General features: G+C 46.3%; 1 protein-coding gene across 1 annotated transcript; it reads right to left on the reverse strand.

Annotated features, from left to right (window-relative positions):
- Nucleotides 1–8,546: 8,546 nt before the first annotated feature.
- POU4F2 (POU class 4 homeobox 2) lies at nucleotides 8,547–12,147 on the reverse strand. Its single transcript, XM_019730717.3, has 2 exons — nucleotides 11,565–12,147; nucleotides 8,547–11,124 (listed from the first exon to the last, which is right to left on the reverse strand). Exons 1-2 carry the CDS (start codon nucleotides 11,847–11,849, stop codon nucleotides 10,183–10,185), a joined length of 1,227 nt encoding a protein of 408 aa, XP_019586276.1. The 5' UTR covers nucleotides 11,850–12,147; the 3' UTR covers nucleotides 8,547–10,182.
- Between the last annotated feature and the right edge of the window lie 8,582 nt (nucleotides 12,148–20,729).

Genomic DNA, 20,729 nt, shown 5'->3' on the forward strand with positions numbered 1-20,729 from the left:
TCATCCTATGTATTGCTTCTCCCCGGGGAAAGGTAGACATCACTCTCCTATTAACCACGAGCCCATCTCCCTTTCATACTCCCTCTTTTTTCTTGTTCAAATTCCAAGTGAATCCCAAGGGTGGGGGGAATTGTCTTACAGAAAAGGAAAGCAGCATGAGGGGGGGAAAATCAATGAAATGATTTAGGAAATGGAAGAATGGGCCCCTCTGACAATACTGTAATTAAAAGCTCTCAGGGCTGCAAAGTGAAAAGTTGATGAAATAAACTGCAAGTTGCCCACCAATTCTTACCTAACCCATTTAGGACCATTTCAGGGAAGTTAGAGGCTTAATTAAAGGATGTGAGCCCCACGGGATCTTTCTCTCAGAAGAAATCCGAAGTTCTAGCTCAACAGTCAGGGGCTGGGCTCTCTTCCCCACTCACCCTCTTCCCCAAAGACCAAAGACTCAGGAGGTGGAGGAGAAAGCAGTTGCCTTCATTCTAGTTCCAGGTGAGGAAGTGGTCACTCCAGATACTGAGACGGAAAGTTAGCTAGCTCGGGTGTTTTGTTACTTAGAACCTCTGCGTTGGCACCAAAATAGGACTTAAGACAGGTAGCCAGACTGCCCCCTTTGGAAGTCACCACGAAGCCTAGTAGCGCTCAGAGCATAAAGTCCTGAAGCCTGATTCCCAAGGGAACCCTGGATCTACTTCTCACCCCTCACCCCTCACCCCTGCTACAGGTCTGGTCCCAGGTACTTCCTAGAAGTCACAAACTGCTTCCACCTTTGGAGTGCGAAGTGCTGCCGCCAAAAGACACCGTGTATGGGATCTGTGGGAAGGCAGGAAGGACACCTGTGGCAAATAGAAGGTCAAAGCCCGTCAGGTGCATTGAAAAAAGACGCTCAGAGGTGAGTCTCAAGCACCTTCCCAGGTGAATCACGTGTCTTGACCAGATAAAGGAGAGATTTTGAGTGAGTTTGAAAAGTGTCACCAAAGAATCCTGCCCCTGGGACTGGCTCTGAGTGTGCCTGTGCATTGTTTGTAACCATCCACGTCTGTGTTACCCGGATGACGAGTTGCGAGGAAAATGCCATTGAAGTAGAGCATCTCCGCTCTCTTCCCGAGGGTGGCTTCACGCCAAGCCCGCGGGCGCCGTTGCACTCTGGCCAGAGGCGGCCTCCTCCAAGCTGTCAAGTAATTTGGCTCAGGCCGGTTCTTAGGGCACCTTTAAACACAGACATTGCTTTTGCGACTGCGGCTGGCCTCAGACGTCTCTGTCCACCGAGACGGAGACACCACACCACACCTCCACCCTCCCCACCCCACCCCCGGTGCAAATAATAAAAGCCCACGGGCTTTTAAACAGGAAAGCAAGAGATCAGGATTGGAGCACCAATCCTGGCCAAAGTCCCAAGCTTTCCTGGGAAATCTTACCCTTACTTATCTGGGCCCCAGACTGTTGTTGAACTTAGAGCCTAAGGTGACTGTTTTTTTCAAAAGGAAGGACCCCTCTCCCCCACGCGCACCTTATCACATCACTCACCAGGCCAATAACTACCCAAACCAAGACCTACTCTATCTCTGGGAGTCAAGGAGGCTCCACTCTGGTTGGCCAAAATGCAGATATGTAGACTGCCATTTAGCACAGCCCCGGTGGCACATGGGAAAGCAGGACTGTCTGACCCTGGGTGTATTAACCCTCCATCTCCCGAGGAGCCCACCAACCTGAGTGTCCCTCATTCCAAGAATACAAACACTGCCCCAGCCACTCACCCAGAGTGTGTTGATTTAAGCTTTTCAGTCACTTACAAACCCATCAGTAACTTGGCTTTTTAAAATCAAGTCCCGTTGATTTAACAGGACTGCTTTGGCATTTTATAAGAATTCCAGAAACCAGTTGGCTTCTTTCAAAATTATTGGGTACATACTTTTCATTTCTTTGTTGCCTCAAATTACTCAGGGAAACCTAGAAGCTACAAGAGAACCTCCCCCCCATCAAAAACAAACAAACAAACAAACAAACACTTACCAATATACAAAAATAAGACTTTGAATGTGCTCCCAAGGTCCATAAAATGGGAAGATTTGGAGAAAGAGGAAGAAGTAGTGTTTCTGAAAAATTATAACAAAAATTTAAGAACCACGACCCACTATGGGAGGGCGAGGGGGGGAGCAAGCTTCTGTTAGCTGCAGAGAAGTCTGGGGATGGGGGAGGGCGCTTGCTTTCCGCCGAGTGACAGCTGGAATAATGGCTGCAGATCTAGTGCAGGGGTGGGGGCGAGTGAGGCTGGGGGGGGGCAGTAATTACTAGCCAGGCTCACCCTCCTCCCTACTTTAGAGGGAACTCGTTCTTTTTGCGCGTCCAGCTGCGCGCTCAGCTTGCTGCTCGGCCTCGGGGCATCCTGATGCTTGAATAGGGATGGGGGTGCGTGCCAGAGGACTTTAAATCGAGGTTCCTAAAAGGCTTCTGAACTAGATTGTCCCCAAGGTCCCATCCTTGCATGGCTGTGAAGCAAAGGAAGGCTAAGCAGAGACTTCTCCGAACCCAGCAGCCCCCAACCACTCGGCCCGCATTAAGAAACCGGCAAAAAGTCGGGGGTAGGGGGGTGGGGGGGCGATGCCGAAGTGGGTAACAGCCCAGGAAACGGTGATCCATCTGATCTGGCTGCACGAGACTGAAATCTTTCCCCACGGATTGAAGGGATAGCGAGGCCAAGTCCCTGCCCACTCCCACCACCTCGCCTCCCGGCCCACAAAAGCGCAAACCCTCAGAAGGCGCACTACCTCCCTTGGGCCGCAGAACCCTGAAGTTAAGCGTACGCCAAGGGATCCGCGCAGAGAAGGCGGGGAGGAGGGGCTAGGGGTAGGGGCTAGGTTCTCCACCTCCTCCCGCCACCTCCCTCCCGCAGGCTAGAAGCCTGTTGTAGTCTGGGATTTCTTTTTTCAGAATAATTGATGGGTCCGGTTCTCCAGAGCTTTCCCGGTGAGAGCGCGGCGGACCGCGCTAGAATTTAAATAGACGTGATTAGTAAAATGTAAGGGGGCGAGGCGCCCGGGCCTCTCTTTCTCGCGGGTTCCTGGCTATGCGCCTTGGAAGGCGCCTGCTCCCGGAGGCTCTAGGGGCCACGCGGGGCCGCTGACGCTCGTCCAGCGGGGGTGGGCGCTCTGCTCCCCACCCCCCAACCCTATGGACTCCAAACCTTCCCCACCCGCCTCTCACCAGCGTGCACCCCAACCTGGAGGAGAGGGGAGTTGGGGCTGGCACGCAATCCAAAGCCGGCGGGTGCAGAGTGATAGTAAGCAGAGGACGGGTACGAGGATCAGGTAGCACGAAGCATTAGCCTCGAAAAGCAAGGAAAGCCTCTCGGTGATCGCTGTCCCCGTGCCCTGCTTCTCACACTCACTGTTCCCTTTCTCTACCTCCGCCCTCGCGGGTACTCCTGTCTCCTGACTGCAGAGCTAGTGCAGCCAGGGCCGCGGAACTCAGGGCTCTTTCACTTACCCAAAGCGCTAAGAAGGTCCCCTCCACAAAGAAGTGACCTGGGCTGGAGGAAAGCCTTCGCCTTCGCTCTTTCTAGCATCCTTATTTCATGGATTTGTTCCTGAAAAGGGGGCTGTGCATTCTTATAACATCTACAGCCAATTAATATTGCATTAACTCTATTTAAAAAACAAAAACAAAAGCACCAGAATAGTGCTTCCTATCAAAGCCATCTATTATTCACGGAAATGTAATTGGAGACCTAAGAGATGTGTGTTACCGGCCAATGGAGGAAAACAGAGTCGTGACAATATTTCAGAAAGGAAGGGGATCCGAGGGTATCTAATATTTAATTTCAAGTCTGTGGTTTTCTAATTCGAGATTAAAAGCAGTCACGTCTTTGAAGCCAGACAGTTGGTATAAATGTACAGTTAAAATATTCTATTCCACAGTCCCTAGACAGAGCTCTCTGCTCGTCCCAGGCTTCATTAAATTTTTATTATCATCCCAGACTAGAGCAGGGAATGAGCGGAAAGACTGTCCATCTAATTGCAATTGATAAAAAAAAAAGCTCTTAGATCCCCCCTCATTTTAATATATTAACAACAGTTTTCTTCGTATGTCCAGTCTTCCCTAACCCTGTGATACACATAATCACATTATCACACAGATACATTTTCTACTTTCCAATAGGCACCAGGCTTGGCTGTCTTCTCTGCCCTTTGAGAAGGCCTGGGGTGGGGAGGTGGGGGTTGGTGGGAGTGAAGGGAGACAGGGTACTGGAGGCTGGCTTCAAAAAGTGATGCTATATGAAAAAAAAAATAAGTGACATCAGTTCTTGAAGCATCTGGCGAAAGATCAACAAGAGACAACATTTGCACTAAGCTGGTTCTTCCTGTGGCAAGATGAAAGCATATTGTTAGCCAAACAAAACAAACAGATTATTAGACCAGGCTGCACTTTTCAACAGCCTTTCCACTGTGTGGGAGTGTGGGATTAAAGCAGGGTAATATTTTCATTTTATTTCTTTCATTCTCACTGCTGCCCTGCCCCCCCAATCTCTCTCTCTCTCTCTCCCTCTCCCTCTCCCTCTCCCTCAAAAAACGTTGGCTTTTTTTGAGCCTTCTTCATATGCTATTAATTTGTCACACCATAGGACTGTAGCGTGTGTGTGTGTGTGTGTGTGTGTGTGTGTGTGTGTGTGTGTGTGTTCAGGGAGCCCGTCTCAACAAGGGCGCTTTAAATTTTTTTGAAACTGGTGTAAATAAAGCTTTTCATCTCCAGGCATTGAAAGTACCGAATAAAACCCACAGTTTGCTTTCTGAGCAGCTTCCTATTATCACATCGCCACTTAATTTTATTTCTATTCTCTCCAAGTTAAATAGAAAGACTGGCTCACAAGGGAGCTGCCATGTGCCTACAGACTGGGGATGTCAAGCAGAGAGACTCACGGTGCAAAGTTAATTTCAATTCCCGAGGAGGATTTCACATTCCGGCTGGCTCTGACCCACAGTAATTAGCTGAGATAACTAATGATTACTTACTTATTCCTTGTAATTATCTGGATTTAATAATTTGCTGTGTAATTTATTAATTCGCTCATAATAGCCTTTCAATACTGGGAATGGCTCCTTTAAAGGGGCAAAGCAGGGAGAATTTAGTGACTTTTTTCCCTCATTGCCATAAATCTGTCTCCTGACAAATGTAGACTTCAGGAATATTTCTATCATCATAATCATCTGGAGCCTTTGTCTTCCCTGTTGTCCTATCAGGATGACAATCCAAGTTTTTTCCTCCTTCTGTTGCAGCCCCTCCCTCCCTCCAAGGCCAACTGAAAAGTGAAGTTCTGAGTTCTAATGTGGACCATTTACCTAGAGATATAAACTGTTTTCACCAAACAATTGAAAAAATGAATTTCTAAACTTGACTGTCATGGCATGCCTAGAAAAATTTGAGCTTCATTCTCTGAATAATATACCTTTGAAAATCAAGTACATTTTTAAATGTATTTTCCTCTATCTCAAGAGCTTCCCTGATAAATAGATCAAAAGGAATTGATTCATTTAAAGTTTGAAATAAGCCATTTTACCACAGCCCCCTAATTCTAATTCTCTTGGCAAACAGAGGTCCCAGAATCTGTCTTTTGATAGTGAAACAACTTATGTATTGTTATTTGTTTTTAAAATACATTTTATAGAAAACAGGGAAGTATTACATTGTATGTAAGTCTTAATTATTTCATTTTCTTTTTCTATTTTCATTCTTTTCCCCCAAGTTATGTGTCAATGAAACTTAATCTGATAAAGACTTGACCAACTGATTTAATGTCAATTATCCAAAGGAAACTGCATTTTTCCAGATAATATTATAATCCAATTGCTGTAGTGCATAGATTTCAACCAGGCCTTACGTGGTCTTTGTTGTTAGTCATTAATTCCATTCTAGTTTAGATAATCACATTGAACAAAAAGTTTGGATCATTTGCCTTTAGAGAAGTTGAAAAAATAAACTATGCAGTTCTGAAATGTCAAATTGAGATGACTGGGTGTGCTGTTAGGTCAATACATAAACTATCTTTTTCTTGAGCAAACACAATTTCAAAATGAGTCATGAATGCCAATGGATGTGATGAAGATCTTCAGTCTCAATTTGCTATTTGAAAGTCAATACCAAATGGATATTTCTCAACAATTTGTACATGGTTCATTCTATTCTTACCTTTCATTTCTTCTTTAAGACCAATCCTCTTCTCTCCAAATCTCTCAGGTTTGTTTTGGTATGTCTTTGCAATTTTCATTAATAAAAACTTTGGGAATGTGTTTCTTTCTAAAATTCTGCTTTTCCCATAAACTAAACACACATATGCAGGCTTAAATAATGGATACAGTTTCCATCTTGTAGGCAAGAGAGGTTGTTTTGTTTTTTTTCTTTTTCCCCCCTCATAGTAACATAGAGAAGACAAACGTAAAATGTGATACAGTTTTGAAAGTCCAGGAACACATGGGAGACAAAGAACATTTGGTGAATTGGGTGTGGGGGAATACAGGCCTTTACTCTCAACTGTTGAAGTAAATGGATAGTTGCTGTTATGTTACTTTCCTCACAAAAGTCTTGGACAAACATGCATATAGACAAGCTATCGTGTACTTCAAAATGCACTCTAAAGGACACCTATTTTATTTATATTCGATATATTTCTCAATTTCTACTACTTCCACATGATTTATCTCTTTATTTAAAGTTGTCATATTTGTAGAAAGAAAGCTAGCACACTTTTCTGTCTTCCCCCACTGACTCCCCTTTCTCTTAATGCACATATCCTAGACCCTAAGATAACAGCCATATACAGGAAGGAGGGGGTGTTATTTACTGAAGATACTTTTTATCCTAGATCAGCAAGCCTGATTTGCTACACATTCAAGCCATTTATTTCATTTTCCCCTCTCTGGAAAAAGTAAGCAAGCAAAAAGTTCTCCAGGTGGCTAGAATTGCATGGTCAAACTTGGAGTGGGGCTGAGTCATGTGGCTACTATCCATGGTGCTGAAACCAGTACTCAGCCTAGTGAAACTGGAGGCTGGCTGTTTGAAAAGACATTCAGGAAAACGAAATCTAAGAATAGGGATGAAATGGAAGAAGGGATTTTTCAGCCTCCAAAATGCAGGAATAAAATTAAACCATCAATATCACTATATCTGAATTCACCTTTTAAATCTCTACAACTTTCAATATTTCCTTAGGCATCTATGCAATGTATATCATTATTTCTAAGTGGACACATGGATTTTGTTTCCTTAAGTCTCTTCTTGTTTCAGTTATAGAAAAAGAAGTCCCTCCACCCATTATCCACCCAATTTTCACAACTCTTTTTGTTATGCCTGAAAATCACAATCAGTTTTCCAACATTTAACTCCAACTTGAGTCACTATAACAATTTTTATTGACTCATGAGATGTTTCCTAATCTCATGCTCAAAAATAAGAAACACCTCAAGACAGTTACATATTAGAAGAGTCACAGTTGAGGTTAGCAGAATTACCCCTGGAGGATGACCTGGTTCTGTCTTCTTGTTGGACCTATAGATTAATATGATATTCTCATCATTAATAATGCAAATATTTAAACCAGAGCTTTCCTTAAAAAAAAAAAACTTTGAAAACCTAATATGTTGTGCAGTTGTTATAGGAAGTCTGAAAATTATTAAAATGGGTAAGGAAGTATCTTTAAACTAGGATCAGAAAAAAGAAAAGTCTGTGTATGAATTGGGAAGAATTTCTTTGTGCCAGACCACCATTACACAGACTTCCAGCAACTCTGGTGTCTGGGTGAGTCATAGGAAGGGGGCAAACTTTTGCTCCTTCTAACCACCAAGAGTTCTTCCTCAACCCCACTCTGCCTATTGCAGAATGTGAGTTTCCTTAAAGGTTGTGAGAGAGGAAGAGAAAGAAGAGAAGAGAAGAGGAAGAGGAAGAGGAAGAGGAAGAGAAGAGAAGAGAAGAGAAGAGAAGAGAAGAGAAGAGAAGAGAAGAGAAGAGAAGAGAAGAGAAGAGAGAAAACTGACTTGACTTCACAACCCCATAACCTAGGAGCTTCCTCTCTGGCTTTGCGGCACTGCTCTCCAGGAGTGGTGACTACACTGAGAACTGTGGTGGGCTAGTCCTTAGGCTTCAACCACAGTGTCCTACTTTCCCCAACCAGGCCTTGACTCTTGCCACACCCAGTCTCCCAATGCTGCTGAAAACTGAACTCATGCAATACCTCTGCTCACAAAGATTCTCTTTGCAGAATTATTGCAGGTTTGGAGAAAGGACTCCAAGGGAGGTATTTGGAGCCAAATATCTCGATCTGATCTAGGCAGAAAAACAAAGCACCCTGTGAGGTCATCTCTGGCTATTAGAAGGCTATTAAAAACCTTGTTCTTTTATACTATCTTAGAGAACCACCTCCTACTAAATCCAAGTCACACTTTGATAACAACCACTCCATAATAAACCGTCAAAATGTGTTTCTGCTTTTAAAAATCTCCCATCAGAATAATTCCCTTGTAAATGATGAAAAACATCACATTTTAAACGCCATTTAATTTTAATAGCATATTTTAATGGAAAAGCAGCATACTTTGCCAATAAAACATTAAAATCATCTCTTCAATGAAAGACAATCAAACAACACCAAAAATAATACATTACTATAGTAAATAAATCATCTATTAACAAAAACAAGAAAGCAGGTCATATACAGAACTCAAGACTTCAGAGAGCCGCAAATGGAACAGCAATACAGCAAAATTTGTAAGAATATATCTATATGTGCATCATTTTGAATGAAATATTTACAATAAATAAGGTACCAGTCATCATGTACCTAATTTTTTTGTTCCAAAAGAATTCTACCAAACCATGTGAATTTACAAGCAGTGCACTGTCTTTCTTATAATTCAAATTAGTTTTTCTACAAACAAACCTCCAAAAGGAAAAACTGAAGAATTCCTGTAAAAGTTAAAATGTAGTCAACAAAGCAATTGAAAACTAGAAGACTGAAATACCTTGGTGAAATCTTAGAATCTGGAAGTACAAACACCAAGTACATGCTTCCAACTGCTTCACTTCTTCTTTTCCATTAGAGGTGTGTGTGTGTGTGTGTGTGTGTGTGTGTGTGTGTGTGTGTAAAAGGGCGAGTGTGGAGCGAGACAATGTGGGAATCCCCATTAAATATGTAAAGAAGTAAACAATACTTTAGACAGCGAATCAGGTCTACACGATTAAGACATCCATTACTGAGTGTCAACTCACAAATCAGAACACTACCAGTAAAAACAATGAGAAAACAATCTTCATTCAAAGTGAGAATATACAAATGGGCCAAAGGAAACACAGCATAAAAGGAAAGCTATAAAAATTCAGTAAACTCATCAAACAAAAAATGTTAACTTCACTAACCATACGTTTCCCTCCTGTTTTTAGACTAAAGAAGTTTAATTAATTAGAATGTGCACAAATTAAGTTGCTAGAGAGATAAATTAATAATTTACAGAGGGTTGTTCGGCAATAATCTAATAATAGCTTTCAAGATCAGTGAACACAGCAGGCGCAACTCCTTTCTTAAGCATTAACACTTCGGAGAAGGAAGAAAGGGGTAAGAACCACAATAAAAATATATATATATAATATACAGTGTAAATGCAGAAAATCTGCCATCTTTTTTTAAAATTCAAAATACTTTAGAGATGTCTCTATCACATTAAGCATCAACTCTAGTTTAAAGTCTCAGTCCTGAATCAATTTCTATTTCTGAAAAATAGCTGCAAAGTGTACTTTTAAACTTGAACAAGGGTGTCTGTAGGAATAAAAACGAATCTTACTTGATCATTCTGGGGGCCTTTCAAAAAGCTGTCTCATCTGCTTTCCTGCAAACAGCCAGCTCCAGACTTCCTCTGAATTAGTCGAGGTGCCTTTTCCGGGTGGGGCGATGTTGAAAGGGACAACTTTGCTACAACTTGACAAATCCCTTCTTTTGTTTTTCTTTCCTTTGAGAAGTCGGTTCACATTCTCACCGGGTTTGGGGCTCAGTTTCTCTCTCTCCATTCCTCGCTTTCTCTGGATTCACATTTACTGGAATAATTTCTGGTTGCCAAAAGTGGGGGAAAAAGAGGCAGGAGAGAGAGGGAGGGAAAAGAGGGGATAGGGAGGGGGGTTGTCCCTGGAGAGGCCAAGGGTCTCCTAAATGCCAGCGGAATATTTCATTCTTTTCTGTTTCTGCCTCTGGTTGCAGAACCAGACGCGCACCACGTTTTTCTTAAGGTCCAGCTTCTCTGCGATGGCGGCGATCTTCTCGGAGGAGGGCCGCGGCTGGATAGCGAAGTAGGCTTCAAGAGAGCGCTTCTCGGGCGCGGCGATGGACGTGCGCTTGCGCTTCTTCTCCGCGCCGTTGAAGAGCTCCGGCTTGGTGAGCTTCTCTCGGTGGGACTTCTCGGCCTCCTCGAGCCATGCTTGCAAGATGGGTTTGAGCGCGATCATGTTGTTGTGCGACAACGTGAGGGACTCGAACCTGCAGATGGTGCTCTGGCTAAGCGAGCCCACGCCGGGGATCTTGAGGTTGGCCAGCGCGGAGCCCACATCGGCCTGGGTCACCCCCAGCTTGATGCGTCGCTGCTTGAAGCGCTCGGCGAATGCCTCCAGGTCCCGGGGGTCGGCGTCCACGTCGCTCATGCACCCCATGTGTGAGGGCAGCCCGTGCGCGTGGGCCATGCTGAGCGCTGCTTGGTGCATGGGGTTCATGGTAGCCATGTGCGGCGCGTGAGCTGGCGTGGAGACCACCGCGCCGTCGGGGCCGGCCATGGCACCCAGGGCCAGCCCGGGACTCAAGTGCTCCAGCAGCTCGCCCTCAAGCCCCTGATGCGGCTGATGGTGATGGTGGTGGTGGTGATGGTGGTGGTGGTGCGTGCCCGCCAGCGCAGACGGATGAGAGATGGGCACCGAGGAAGAGGAGGCAGCCGATGTGCACGGGATGGTGTTCATGGTGTGGTAGGTGGCGTCCGGCTTGAAGGGGCTGTGGTGGGGCGGGTGGTGGTGGTGGCTCTTGCTCTGGGAGACGATGTCCACGGCCGCCAGAGCCTCGGCGCGGGCCAGCAGACTCTCATCCAGCCCGCCGAATATATTGCTCTGCAATTGCAAGTAAAAGGCACACATTACGCTCAGCAGGGAATTGTGCGCACTCTCTCCGGAAGCCCTGGCCCGCGCGCGCTCCACACTGCCGCCGCGCCTACAACATCCTCAGAACGTTAAAATAATAATAATTAATAGTAATACTAATAATCTTGAAAATAGCTGGAAAGGAGGCGAGAAAGGAAGCCACCCAGCCAAGCCGAGAGTGCACGAGGAGGAGGAAAGTGAGCCTGCAAACAACACAACACGCGCGTGGGCAACACCCCAGGTCATAAAAATTAATATGATAGGAAAGGCCCGCTGAATACATAAGAGAGGGGGTGGAAATTGGTTAGGGGTGTGGGGTGATTTGCTGTGCAGACATGAAAAAAACATCAAGCAGATAAAGGGGGCTGTCAAAATGTGCCTTTAAGCGGTGATTATGCAGAAATACGCACCGGTGGGGTTGGAAGACACGCTCTCCGCATCGCCTCCGAGCCCCCGCCGCTGCCGCCGCTGCCGCCGCTGCTACTGGAGCTGCTGCTCCGGCCTCCACCGCCCCCACCACTGCCGCCACCGCCGCCAGCGTTACTCGAGCTGCTCGGAGAGCTGGAGGAGGGCGCCGCGGGCGCGGAGGAGCCGGGCGAGGCGCTGTGCAACGCCGAGTACTTGGGCTCCACGTGCAGGCTGCCGCCGTGCGGCATGCTGAACGCCTGCTTGCTGTTCAGGGACATCATCATCATCTTCCCAGCTCTCGGGGGCGCTTGTCCGTAGCGTACGCACAGACCCCGGCTGCCGGGATCCTCCTGAGAAGTGCTGGGCGAGAGCGGGAGCGCCGAACAGCGATGCAAAGTTTCGCTCACCCGCCGCCTCTCGGAGCTTGGCGCGCTTTGCCCCGGGTACCTGCTCCTCTGCTGGCTCCGCCGTCAGTCTGAGAAGATGCTGGGCTCCGCTCGGCGCTGGCTGCAGACCCCGGCGCCCGCAACTGCCCCCGCGCCTCGCGGCCGCGGAGTTATACTCCGCTCTCCCCGCGCCTGCCCCCGCACCCCCGCCCCCACCTACACCCCCTCCCTCGCGCCTCCGCCCTCCCCTGCCAGGAAGCGCCAGTTTCTCCTGCTCCGATTCTAGCGTCGGTTCTTCTCGCTCTTTGCTCCCTCCAGGCTCGGGTCCTTTCAGCTCTCCTGACACTCGCCTCCCCGCCGCGTTTTCTACCTCCCCTTCCAGCCCCCGCCCGCTCTCTGATGCCACCGCCCCTTCCCGGCTCCCCGCAGCTTTACTTACTTTAGTGCCCCTGCTCCACCCCACCCCACCGGCCAGGTCTGCGCTCCAGTCGCGGAGCAGTTCCTACCTAGGAACTGGTCTCCAGCCCCTCCGGCTTCCGCCCAGTTCCTGCCTCGTGGGGAAAAGAAACTCCTAAATAAAGTTGAGGACCAAGCCAACCTCGGGTGGGTTTTTTCCTAGACTACTAGGAACTCCTCTTACCTGGCTGCCTCCCCCCCCCTCCAGCTTACCGCTAAATTCCAGGCCTCCGCCCCCACTCGGCCCGCCCCTCCTGGCAGCGCAGATGACCCTGCTCCCTGGCTCCCGGTCACCGCAGAGAACCCACACGCTGCCGCTGACCCGGATCCTCCGCGCTGCTCTGCGCTTCCGCCTGGTGCGCGCAGCGGCTGGCGCTCTGCTTTGCGCCCCCTCGGCCGAAGAGACATGGGGTCGTCAGGGCTGCCGGGCTTTCTCTCACTGGGTTTCTCGCAGCTCTCAGCGGATTGGACGGTCGCGGAGCCGTCCTGGGTCGCCTATGCGCATGCGACTCCCCCACCTCCCCACCCCCGCCCCCTGTCCCCGTGTACTCCCCCAGCTCCACCACCAACACACACTCCTCTCCACCCTCTTTCCTCTTCCTCCGGATATTTCTCCTCCTCCTCCTTGAATCCAGTTCAGTGTGAGTTGGGTCTTGCGCGGATCCACTGGCAAACCCTGACACTGGATTTATTATTCTTCATTAACCACAGTCAAAGAAGGAAGGGGCAACTGACAGAGAGAGGCAGGGCCGGAGATCACAGAGCGCATGTGCTACAGAAAACCCCCTACCTTACTCCCCAAACACACACACACACACACACACTCACACACGCCCTCAGGGGCTGGCACAAGCCCCACTTATCTTCATTTCCACAGTCACTCAGCACAGAGATAGCCTATTTTTAGCCAACACTTTGCTCCCACTTTTGTCCCAGTGGGGACCACTTTTCTTTGAAGTGGACACACACTGTTCCAGTTGTAAAAGAAGGAGACAACCTCTCAAACCTCTCCTACACTCACTCTCACACACACACACACACAATCACACACACTCACACACACCGCCTTCTTTCCTCCCCGCTTCGCTCCGGTGTCTTCTCTCTACTTTCCTCGGTGTCGGGGGCTGCTGTCACCTCACCGGAGCGCGGAAGGAGTGCAGGCGAGGTTGAGAGGCCCTGAGACCCGGACGCTGGAGCCCGCGGGTGGCCCAACCCGGACAGGGGTGGCTGGGAGCAGGTGCAGGCACACGGTGCCTGGGGAAGGCTAGCAGGTGCGAGAGCAGGCGGCAGGCCTGAGTGGAGCTGGCGCGCGACGGGACAAAACAGAATGGGAAGGAGCGTGGCGAAGGGGGAGCCCTCGAATGGTCAGTGCCCGGAAGCCCCGCGGCTGCAGCGAATACGGAGCCGCCCGTTCACCCCTGACCTCAGCTGGGCTGGATGGCAGGTTCAAGTTAGGAGCATAGTCTTCGCAAGTCGCCAGAGTAGTGGGAAGGCTGCAGCAAACCGCGCGCGACGGGCTCTGTCCATGGTCCTTAAACCCCTTGCGCTTTCCTGCACTACTCCGGGGTTTGCCTTTCTCCTCCCCCATATGGAGGAACAGAACAAATTGTAGCCGAAGGGGATTCCTACCGTCAGTGATCTCGAGCATGAGCCAGAGAAGCCTGGACACGGGGGCTGGAGAAGGGCTGTTGACATGAATGAAAGTGGCTTGCGCCGGACGGTTCAAGTAAATGCTTAGGTGTTTAATTTCTCTCTCAACAACAGCCAGGGTAATTTTCAAGGAAATAAAAAAAAATGACATTGTACAGCTCTCACTGTCTCAAGCTTCGAGAAACGAAATAAATCAAAGTTAAAGGCTTGAGTATCATTTAATTATAGTGCGAATAGCGCTTTGAAAGAAGTAGAACAACATCTCTAAACAAATTATGACTGGGCCAGGAAGGAATTATTAGATTGAAATTTCATTTAGGCTCGGGAGACACCGCGCTTCACTGTGTAATCTGCTATGCCTCATCTGATTTGTATGCTTAATTCAGCTTGACGAATTTATTAGTTTTCATAATAGTGAAAAAATTGAGCAGCACTATGGCCTAATGCATTGTGTGTACTATAAATTGTATGTCATCGTGGAAAGCCTGAAGTCTATAGAAATCTTTTATTAATGCCGGTATAGGAGGGAGGATTTTCGTGCAAGCTTTTCAGAGGTTCACACCAAACTCCACTGTTGCTGAGTCTCACTGGTCAATTAACATATTGTCATACTAATTAGACTGCTACATCAGTGATATAATTTCAAACTTCAAATTATGTTCTAATTAACAATGGGTGTTCAATTTGCTTAATCTTCAAAAGGCTTTGGATGGTCTAATTAGTATAAACTGTTGAGCATCTCTAAAGCCTAATAAAAATCCATTAAAATATTTTGGGTATGTTTTCTACCAGTAGTGCATAAGGGCCGAATGACTAGTGAGAGTAGGAGGGAAGTAACTGAAAGACAAACATCTGCATCTACCTGGTTACCCCAGATTATAATACTAACTGAGTCACAGAAGAAACTTTTGGGTATTGCACGTCCTAAACAGTGTGTTTATGAGTTTAAATAAAGGCATAAGAATATCAAGGAGAAAAACCACATGGGGGAAAAAATTCTTCTCTTTCATTAGGTGCCTAATTAGATGTAAAGTGAAAAGCAACCCTGAGGAGTTTCCCAAGCATTATTGTGGCAACAGTCTGCTGAACTTGGATTGCAAAATCAAATATTTGGGGGTATTATGAACCTCTCTCTGTCCCCTCCCCCTTCATTGAGCTTAATTACTTGCAATAGTTGCTTTAATGTATGTTGTCACCTGGGAGTATTGAGAAATGCATATCGTTAATATGAATTAATCTTGATTTTAATAGCAACTGACAACTGATCTCCAAAATGCTAAACACTTGTCACCACTTCATATGGTAAATAAGGTAATATAATAAATTCATGAAATAAGGAGGGCACTGTTGAAATGACTGGAAAAACTTTGTTTGATATGGAGTTTATTGATTGAAACTATTTTAAGCATGACAACTCCCAGGAGAATATTTTCCTGATGGCCAAAATTCATATATCATTAAATTAATCTCAATATAACTTTGTGTAGTCTCTCAGATAGTCCTCAGTAATATCTCTAATTAGAGACAGGGAAAAAAAGGCTGACCTTTACTCTAATTATCAAGTTGAGGTAAAATTAATATGTAGTTGTAGAGCAATTCAGGAGTTTATTTACTTGTATTCCCTTCCCCTGGAAAAAACATACATTAAAAAAAAAAGAAGAAGAAAGAAAGAAAACAAGACACAGAGTAAGATTTCTCCTTTTCTCACTCAAAGTGAAAAATGTATAGCAGTGATTGTGCTGCATTAGGGGGGGGGGGGGAATGCAATTCTTCCTTCATCACCACGACTTGCAATCTTGGCAATCATTCCTTCCAGGGTTGTCTTTGCAGTGATAGCAATAAAATCCATTTCGGTTTTGCCCACAGGCATTGCTGCAAAATGCTCCAGCAAGTGAGGAAGCTGCTCACTGAGGAAGAAAGACTCCGGCCTCCTAGGATGTGGAGGCCACCTAAAGAACTGGAAAGTTGGGGTGGAAGGACGTGGCCTAATATCTGAAATCTGCTTCCTATCATCTCAACATACTTTTATGTTGGCATCTCTACAAACCTACTTAATAAACCAAAAACAACGAAGTGATTTTTTTAATGCCGAGAAATGGAAAATGGATCAACTGTATGACTGCACAAGGAGCGCCTTTCTTCTTGCCAAGCCTCTTTGTTTGACAATAGCTTCTGTCCCATCCGCTGCCAGAAGCGGACAGATGTGACCAGCTTCCCTCCAGGCTGGCCAGGACTCACTGGAGGTTCCACCCAAGCTCTCCAGCGGGGTTCCTGCAGTAGGCAACCCCTTCACCCCAAAATTGGCTGGCAGCCATCCCAAAGGGAGAAATCACTGTCTCCTCCCCTGTGTCTGGATCTTAATTTACTATTAAAATTTTAAGCAGTGCATTCATATTTTACCAGACCTAATGTGTTTTATTAAATTTTAATCCATTAAAGACAGTGTGATTTCTTTGTATTTCAAACAGAATTGAGTTGGACTGCAAGGAAGATTTCTTAAAGGACAGATGTGACCTTATTCATACACCACTTCGATCTCAGGTAGACAGGGCTTGGGAGAGGAAAGAGGAAAACGATGCACCCCCCCCCCCCATCTCATCTCCTCAAAGGGGCCAATCTGCTCCAGATTCTGAATAGAATCAGACCCCCTGAGCTCTCTCTGGACTCCATAGCTTGGGGCAGAAGGGTAGGGAGTGATTAAACTCCTCCATGGCCTCTGCTGTTGCAGGGAAGAAAAAAGAAGGAGGGAATTATCCCTGAAATAGAGACCTATGCGAACGCTCAGAGAGCAGGCCACAGAGCGGCCTGCTGGGAAAGAAGGGCTCTCCTGGGTTTGTTACGTCCTGAGGTAGGGGCTATGTTCCAGGAGTGATGGGTGCATTTTGCTCAAACATCTTTCCTCTGGGAGCAACGCTCTTGTGTTTGTCTCTAATCTTCCACAGGCTCCCCGTGAGCCCCAAGTCTCCCTCCTTCGTCCAAAAATGCCAGGCACCCCCTCTGCCTGATGGCACAGCCTCCTCTTAGCGCCTTCCCGGCTAACTCTCACGCTCAACCTCCCAGTGCAAGCGTCTCCGGAAACCTCGGCGTTCCCAGGCCCTTCTAGATCGAAATTTGGGCTCGCAGCCTCCCGCCCTCTCATCCAGGCCAAGTAGGGCTAAGGGAGGGGAACAAAAGCAAGTGGCTTTAGGCGCTCTGGAGGGCGCGCTTTAGGGACGGGAAGAAACTTGCGCCAAGGCCACGGATCTGTAGTCGCCGACCGAGCCACGTGGGCTCTCTGTAGGTAATTCTGGACTGAGGAAAGCGGCCGGACAGGGGACGAGGGACCGTAGAAAGCAAAGCAAAGGTTCCCTCTTTCCCCGGTGGAGGGAAGGGAGCAGAGCTCAATTTGAAATAAAGCAAACTGGGAGGATGGGGACGTGGGATGAAGCCTGGGCCCCCTGGATGCCTGCGGGGCTCCTAGGCGCCGTCGCGATTCCGCCTAGTAGGTTTGCTGAGGCCGAGTGTGGCGAGGAGCCTGCACGCGGGGACAGCTGATTGGACCCACTGGAGTCAACCAACCTTTGGAGCAAACACAACAGGCGCCAAGAAATTACAATCTGTCGCAGGCAAGGATTCAGTTCTCGGTATCCAATTCCGCATGTCCCAGAGGGCGGGGGCGAGATTCCCACACTGACGCACGGACACACTCACAGATACGCTCACACACCCACGCACGTAGATACACACGTGCTAACACGCACATTCACTTGGACGCACACCTGTTGTCCCTCCCCCCGCCCCCCGGGCGCTCCACTGGGGTGGAGGGGTGGTCAGCAGACCCCTGTGTTCTGTCCACAGCAAGCACCTGTGTGTTTACTTGCCCCGACGAAACCGTTATTTTTCGTCGCAGAAAATTTTCTTGCGCCGTGTGTTTATCTCCTCTCAAAGTTCAGTCCAGTCACGAAATCAAACTTAAAGCAATGGAACAATCAATGAAGACTTTTGCAATTCATGGCGCCTTGCCCTTCCTGGAACTAAAGTACATGCAAGAAATCGAAACTTAATTACTTGAAAGAAATCCAGAAATCCCTCTGCATAATGTATCCAGTCATTGTTAGTAGGGTTTGCGTTCGGTGCAGTGCATGCTAACTCTGCACTTCTGACTACGACCTGGCTCCCTTCCATTCCTTGGTCTGCGCCCCACCTCTGCCGGGGATTTTGCTCTGCCCTAGGCTCCTCCTTCTTCCCACTGCTTAGAGCTGATCTAGTAACACTTCTTGTCAGAAGTCCCACCTGTAACGTTACCAGAATCCCTCTCTTCTTTTTGCTCACTAGGGCTGTTATTTGAATTTGTGTGAGTTCCTTACGTAATACTGAATCTGAAACCAGGCCCCTTAGTGAATACAAGCCAGGACCATTTCTCTGAGGGACTAGTGCACCACTAAAAAGTGCCACTCAGCTGCTGATAGAAACATTGATTAAAAGGTGGATATTTTTCCTGCTCTCTAGGGAAGTTCTCCTCCCCATGACCCCAAGTGTCATTATCTTCCTAAGGCACAGTATGAGAATATTTGTTCTGACCAAACTCTTCTTCAAGGTATTTGAGTGGACGGACCACAAACCCTGGACACTAGTTTCTTCCTCTGATATCTGTTCCTTTCAAACTCACTCATCTCTCCCTCTCCTTTGCTTTCCAGTTGATTGAGAATCTTTGTATCTATAAAATGCCAAAAGACTTTCATCTGATGCCACTAAATAAAATAGATGCGCCTGCATTCAGCTTAAAGATGCTAGTTAAGATCAAATAACTTTTGTATGTATTGTGACTCTGACATTTGAGTACTATTGGGAATTAAGACATTTGGTGATAATGAGTGCCGTGGCCAGTGGATTTGAAGAACAGAATAGTCCCTGAATCTATTAGCACAAAAAGCTTTCTCATAGACACCTTATAGAAATCTGAAGTAATGTTATGAAAGAATGAAAAATACATTGGGGAACAGCTTGGAAACTGAAGTACATTTTGATTTAACTTACATTAACAGAAATGTAATGTAAAAGTGAAAGGATCTAACAAAACCATTAATAATTAAAAAATAATTACAGATAGTCTATCCTTACTATTCATAACCACTCAACACTTTAGACAAAGAAAACGGAATACCCTTAATGGAAATGAGATGTGAGCAGACTGCTAATACGAAGTTAACCAGGAACTGAGCATTTGTGAGAAGAAAGCGTTTCCTTGTTTTCCCCCACCTGCATATTTTAATTCTCTCAGAGTTAGCTTGGACCTTCCTCTTCCATCAACATATACACTGAGTGTCAGAGTTTATACAACAGAAATCTCTTGAGCAATAACAACACAGACCTTATCGAATTCTGAAGATCAGGGGCACCAGATGGCTTGTCTATTAACCATCCTCATTGACAAATATTTATAGGTGCCTATGAGATACATGCTTCTGTAACAGATTTTGGTTGGACAATCCCAACCCACACGGGTTTCACAAAACAATGGTCCTCTAAAGACTGCAGTTTGGTTCCTTTCCCTATTTGTGGTCATTAAAAAAAAAAACTGATCATCCTTTACGGATTCAATGTCAACCTTTTTCTTGTACTCCTCACCAAAAGAGTTGCATCCCAGTATAAAAAAAACATGTGAGTATAATTCTGTTACCTAAATTGTATTTGTTTTCTTTCCAGTATCTATTTTACAATGTCCAAAGTCTTTAGATTAATACATAATCATGCAGTAAGCCTTTAATCACGCACTAGACCTTTAAAATAGTGTTGGAAGGAAGATATAGTGACTCCACTCTGATTTTCACTGCATATTCTTCTTGATTTTCTTTGAGAGACACATGGGACTGCCCCTAGAGTGCTCTGTTGATGTTTGGAGGCACTGGGAGGAAATCAAAGCAGCCTGGCGGAAAGCAAACTTCACTGCTTCTTTTCAGAGATAAAGGGGAATCTTACAAAAGGAGAGATTTGCAGACAAACAACTGGAATTCAGTGAAGTCATGGCTGAGGCATCTGCTGGGAAGCCACCAGGAAGTGGAGAACTACAGCCTCTGTCAAATCTTGTGCATCTAAAGAAGTTGAAGCCTCCTCCCTTCTTTCCCCACCCCCAGATGAATTTTGTAGGAAACAGAAAGAAACCTAAGGAAAAATGCTAACAGGTTGACTGCACAGCCGATAAATACTTCTTAGCTATATAAATAAGAGTGCATGAAACATGTAGATTCCTTGTAGGCATTTACTCTCAATTTTTTTTTTTAATGCAGCAGAAGGCTATTACAGCAATGACAACAAACTCACCTTTAAACATGTGTCTTTTCTTGAAGATTTGTACATAGCTTAAATGATTTGCCTGTAAATCTCATATAAACAGAAATGTGCAAATCTACCATACAATTATAGCATTTTTATATTGGGTGTTAATTATTACATTAACACATGTTATTATTAATAACTAATTATGTTAATTATAATATGTGTTAATATCTCTCTCTCTCTTCCTTTCTCTCCTTCATAGGCACATACAGGTCATCAAGATAGCACAAGTTCAGCTAACATGTACTCTGGGAGATGCTAGTTTTTCCTGACATGTATGTGACATTATACTGACAAAGCATCATAACAGCGTGCTGTATTTTAAAGCATTAAGATCTCTGCTCCTCAAAACACAAATTC

The sequence above is a fragment of the Rhinolophus sinicus genome, chromosome 15 (genome assembly GCF_057876585.1).
Source record: "Rhinolophus sinicus isolate RSI-liver-muscle chromosome 15, RSI-T2T, whole genome shotgun sequence".
Lineage (NCBI taxonomy): Eukaryota > Metazoa > Chordata > Mammalia > Chiroptera > Rhinolophidae > Rhinolophus > Rhinolophus sinicus.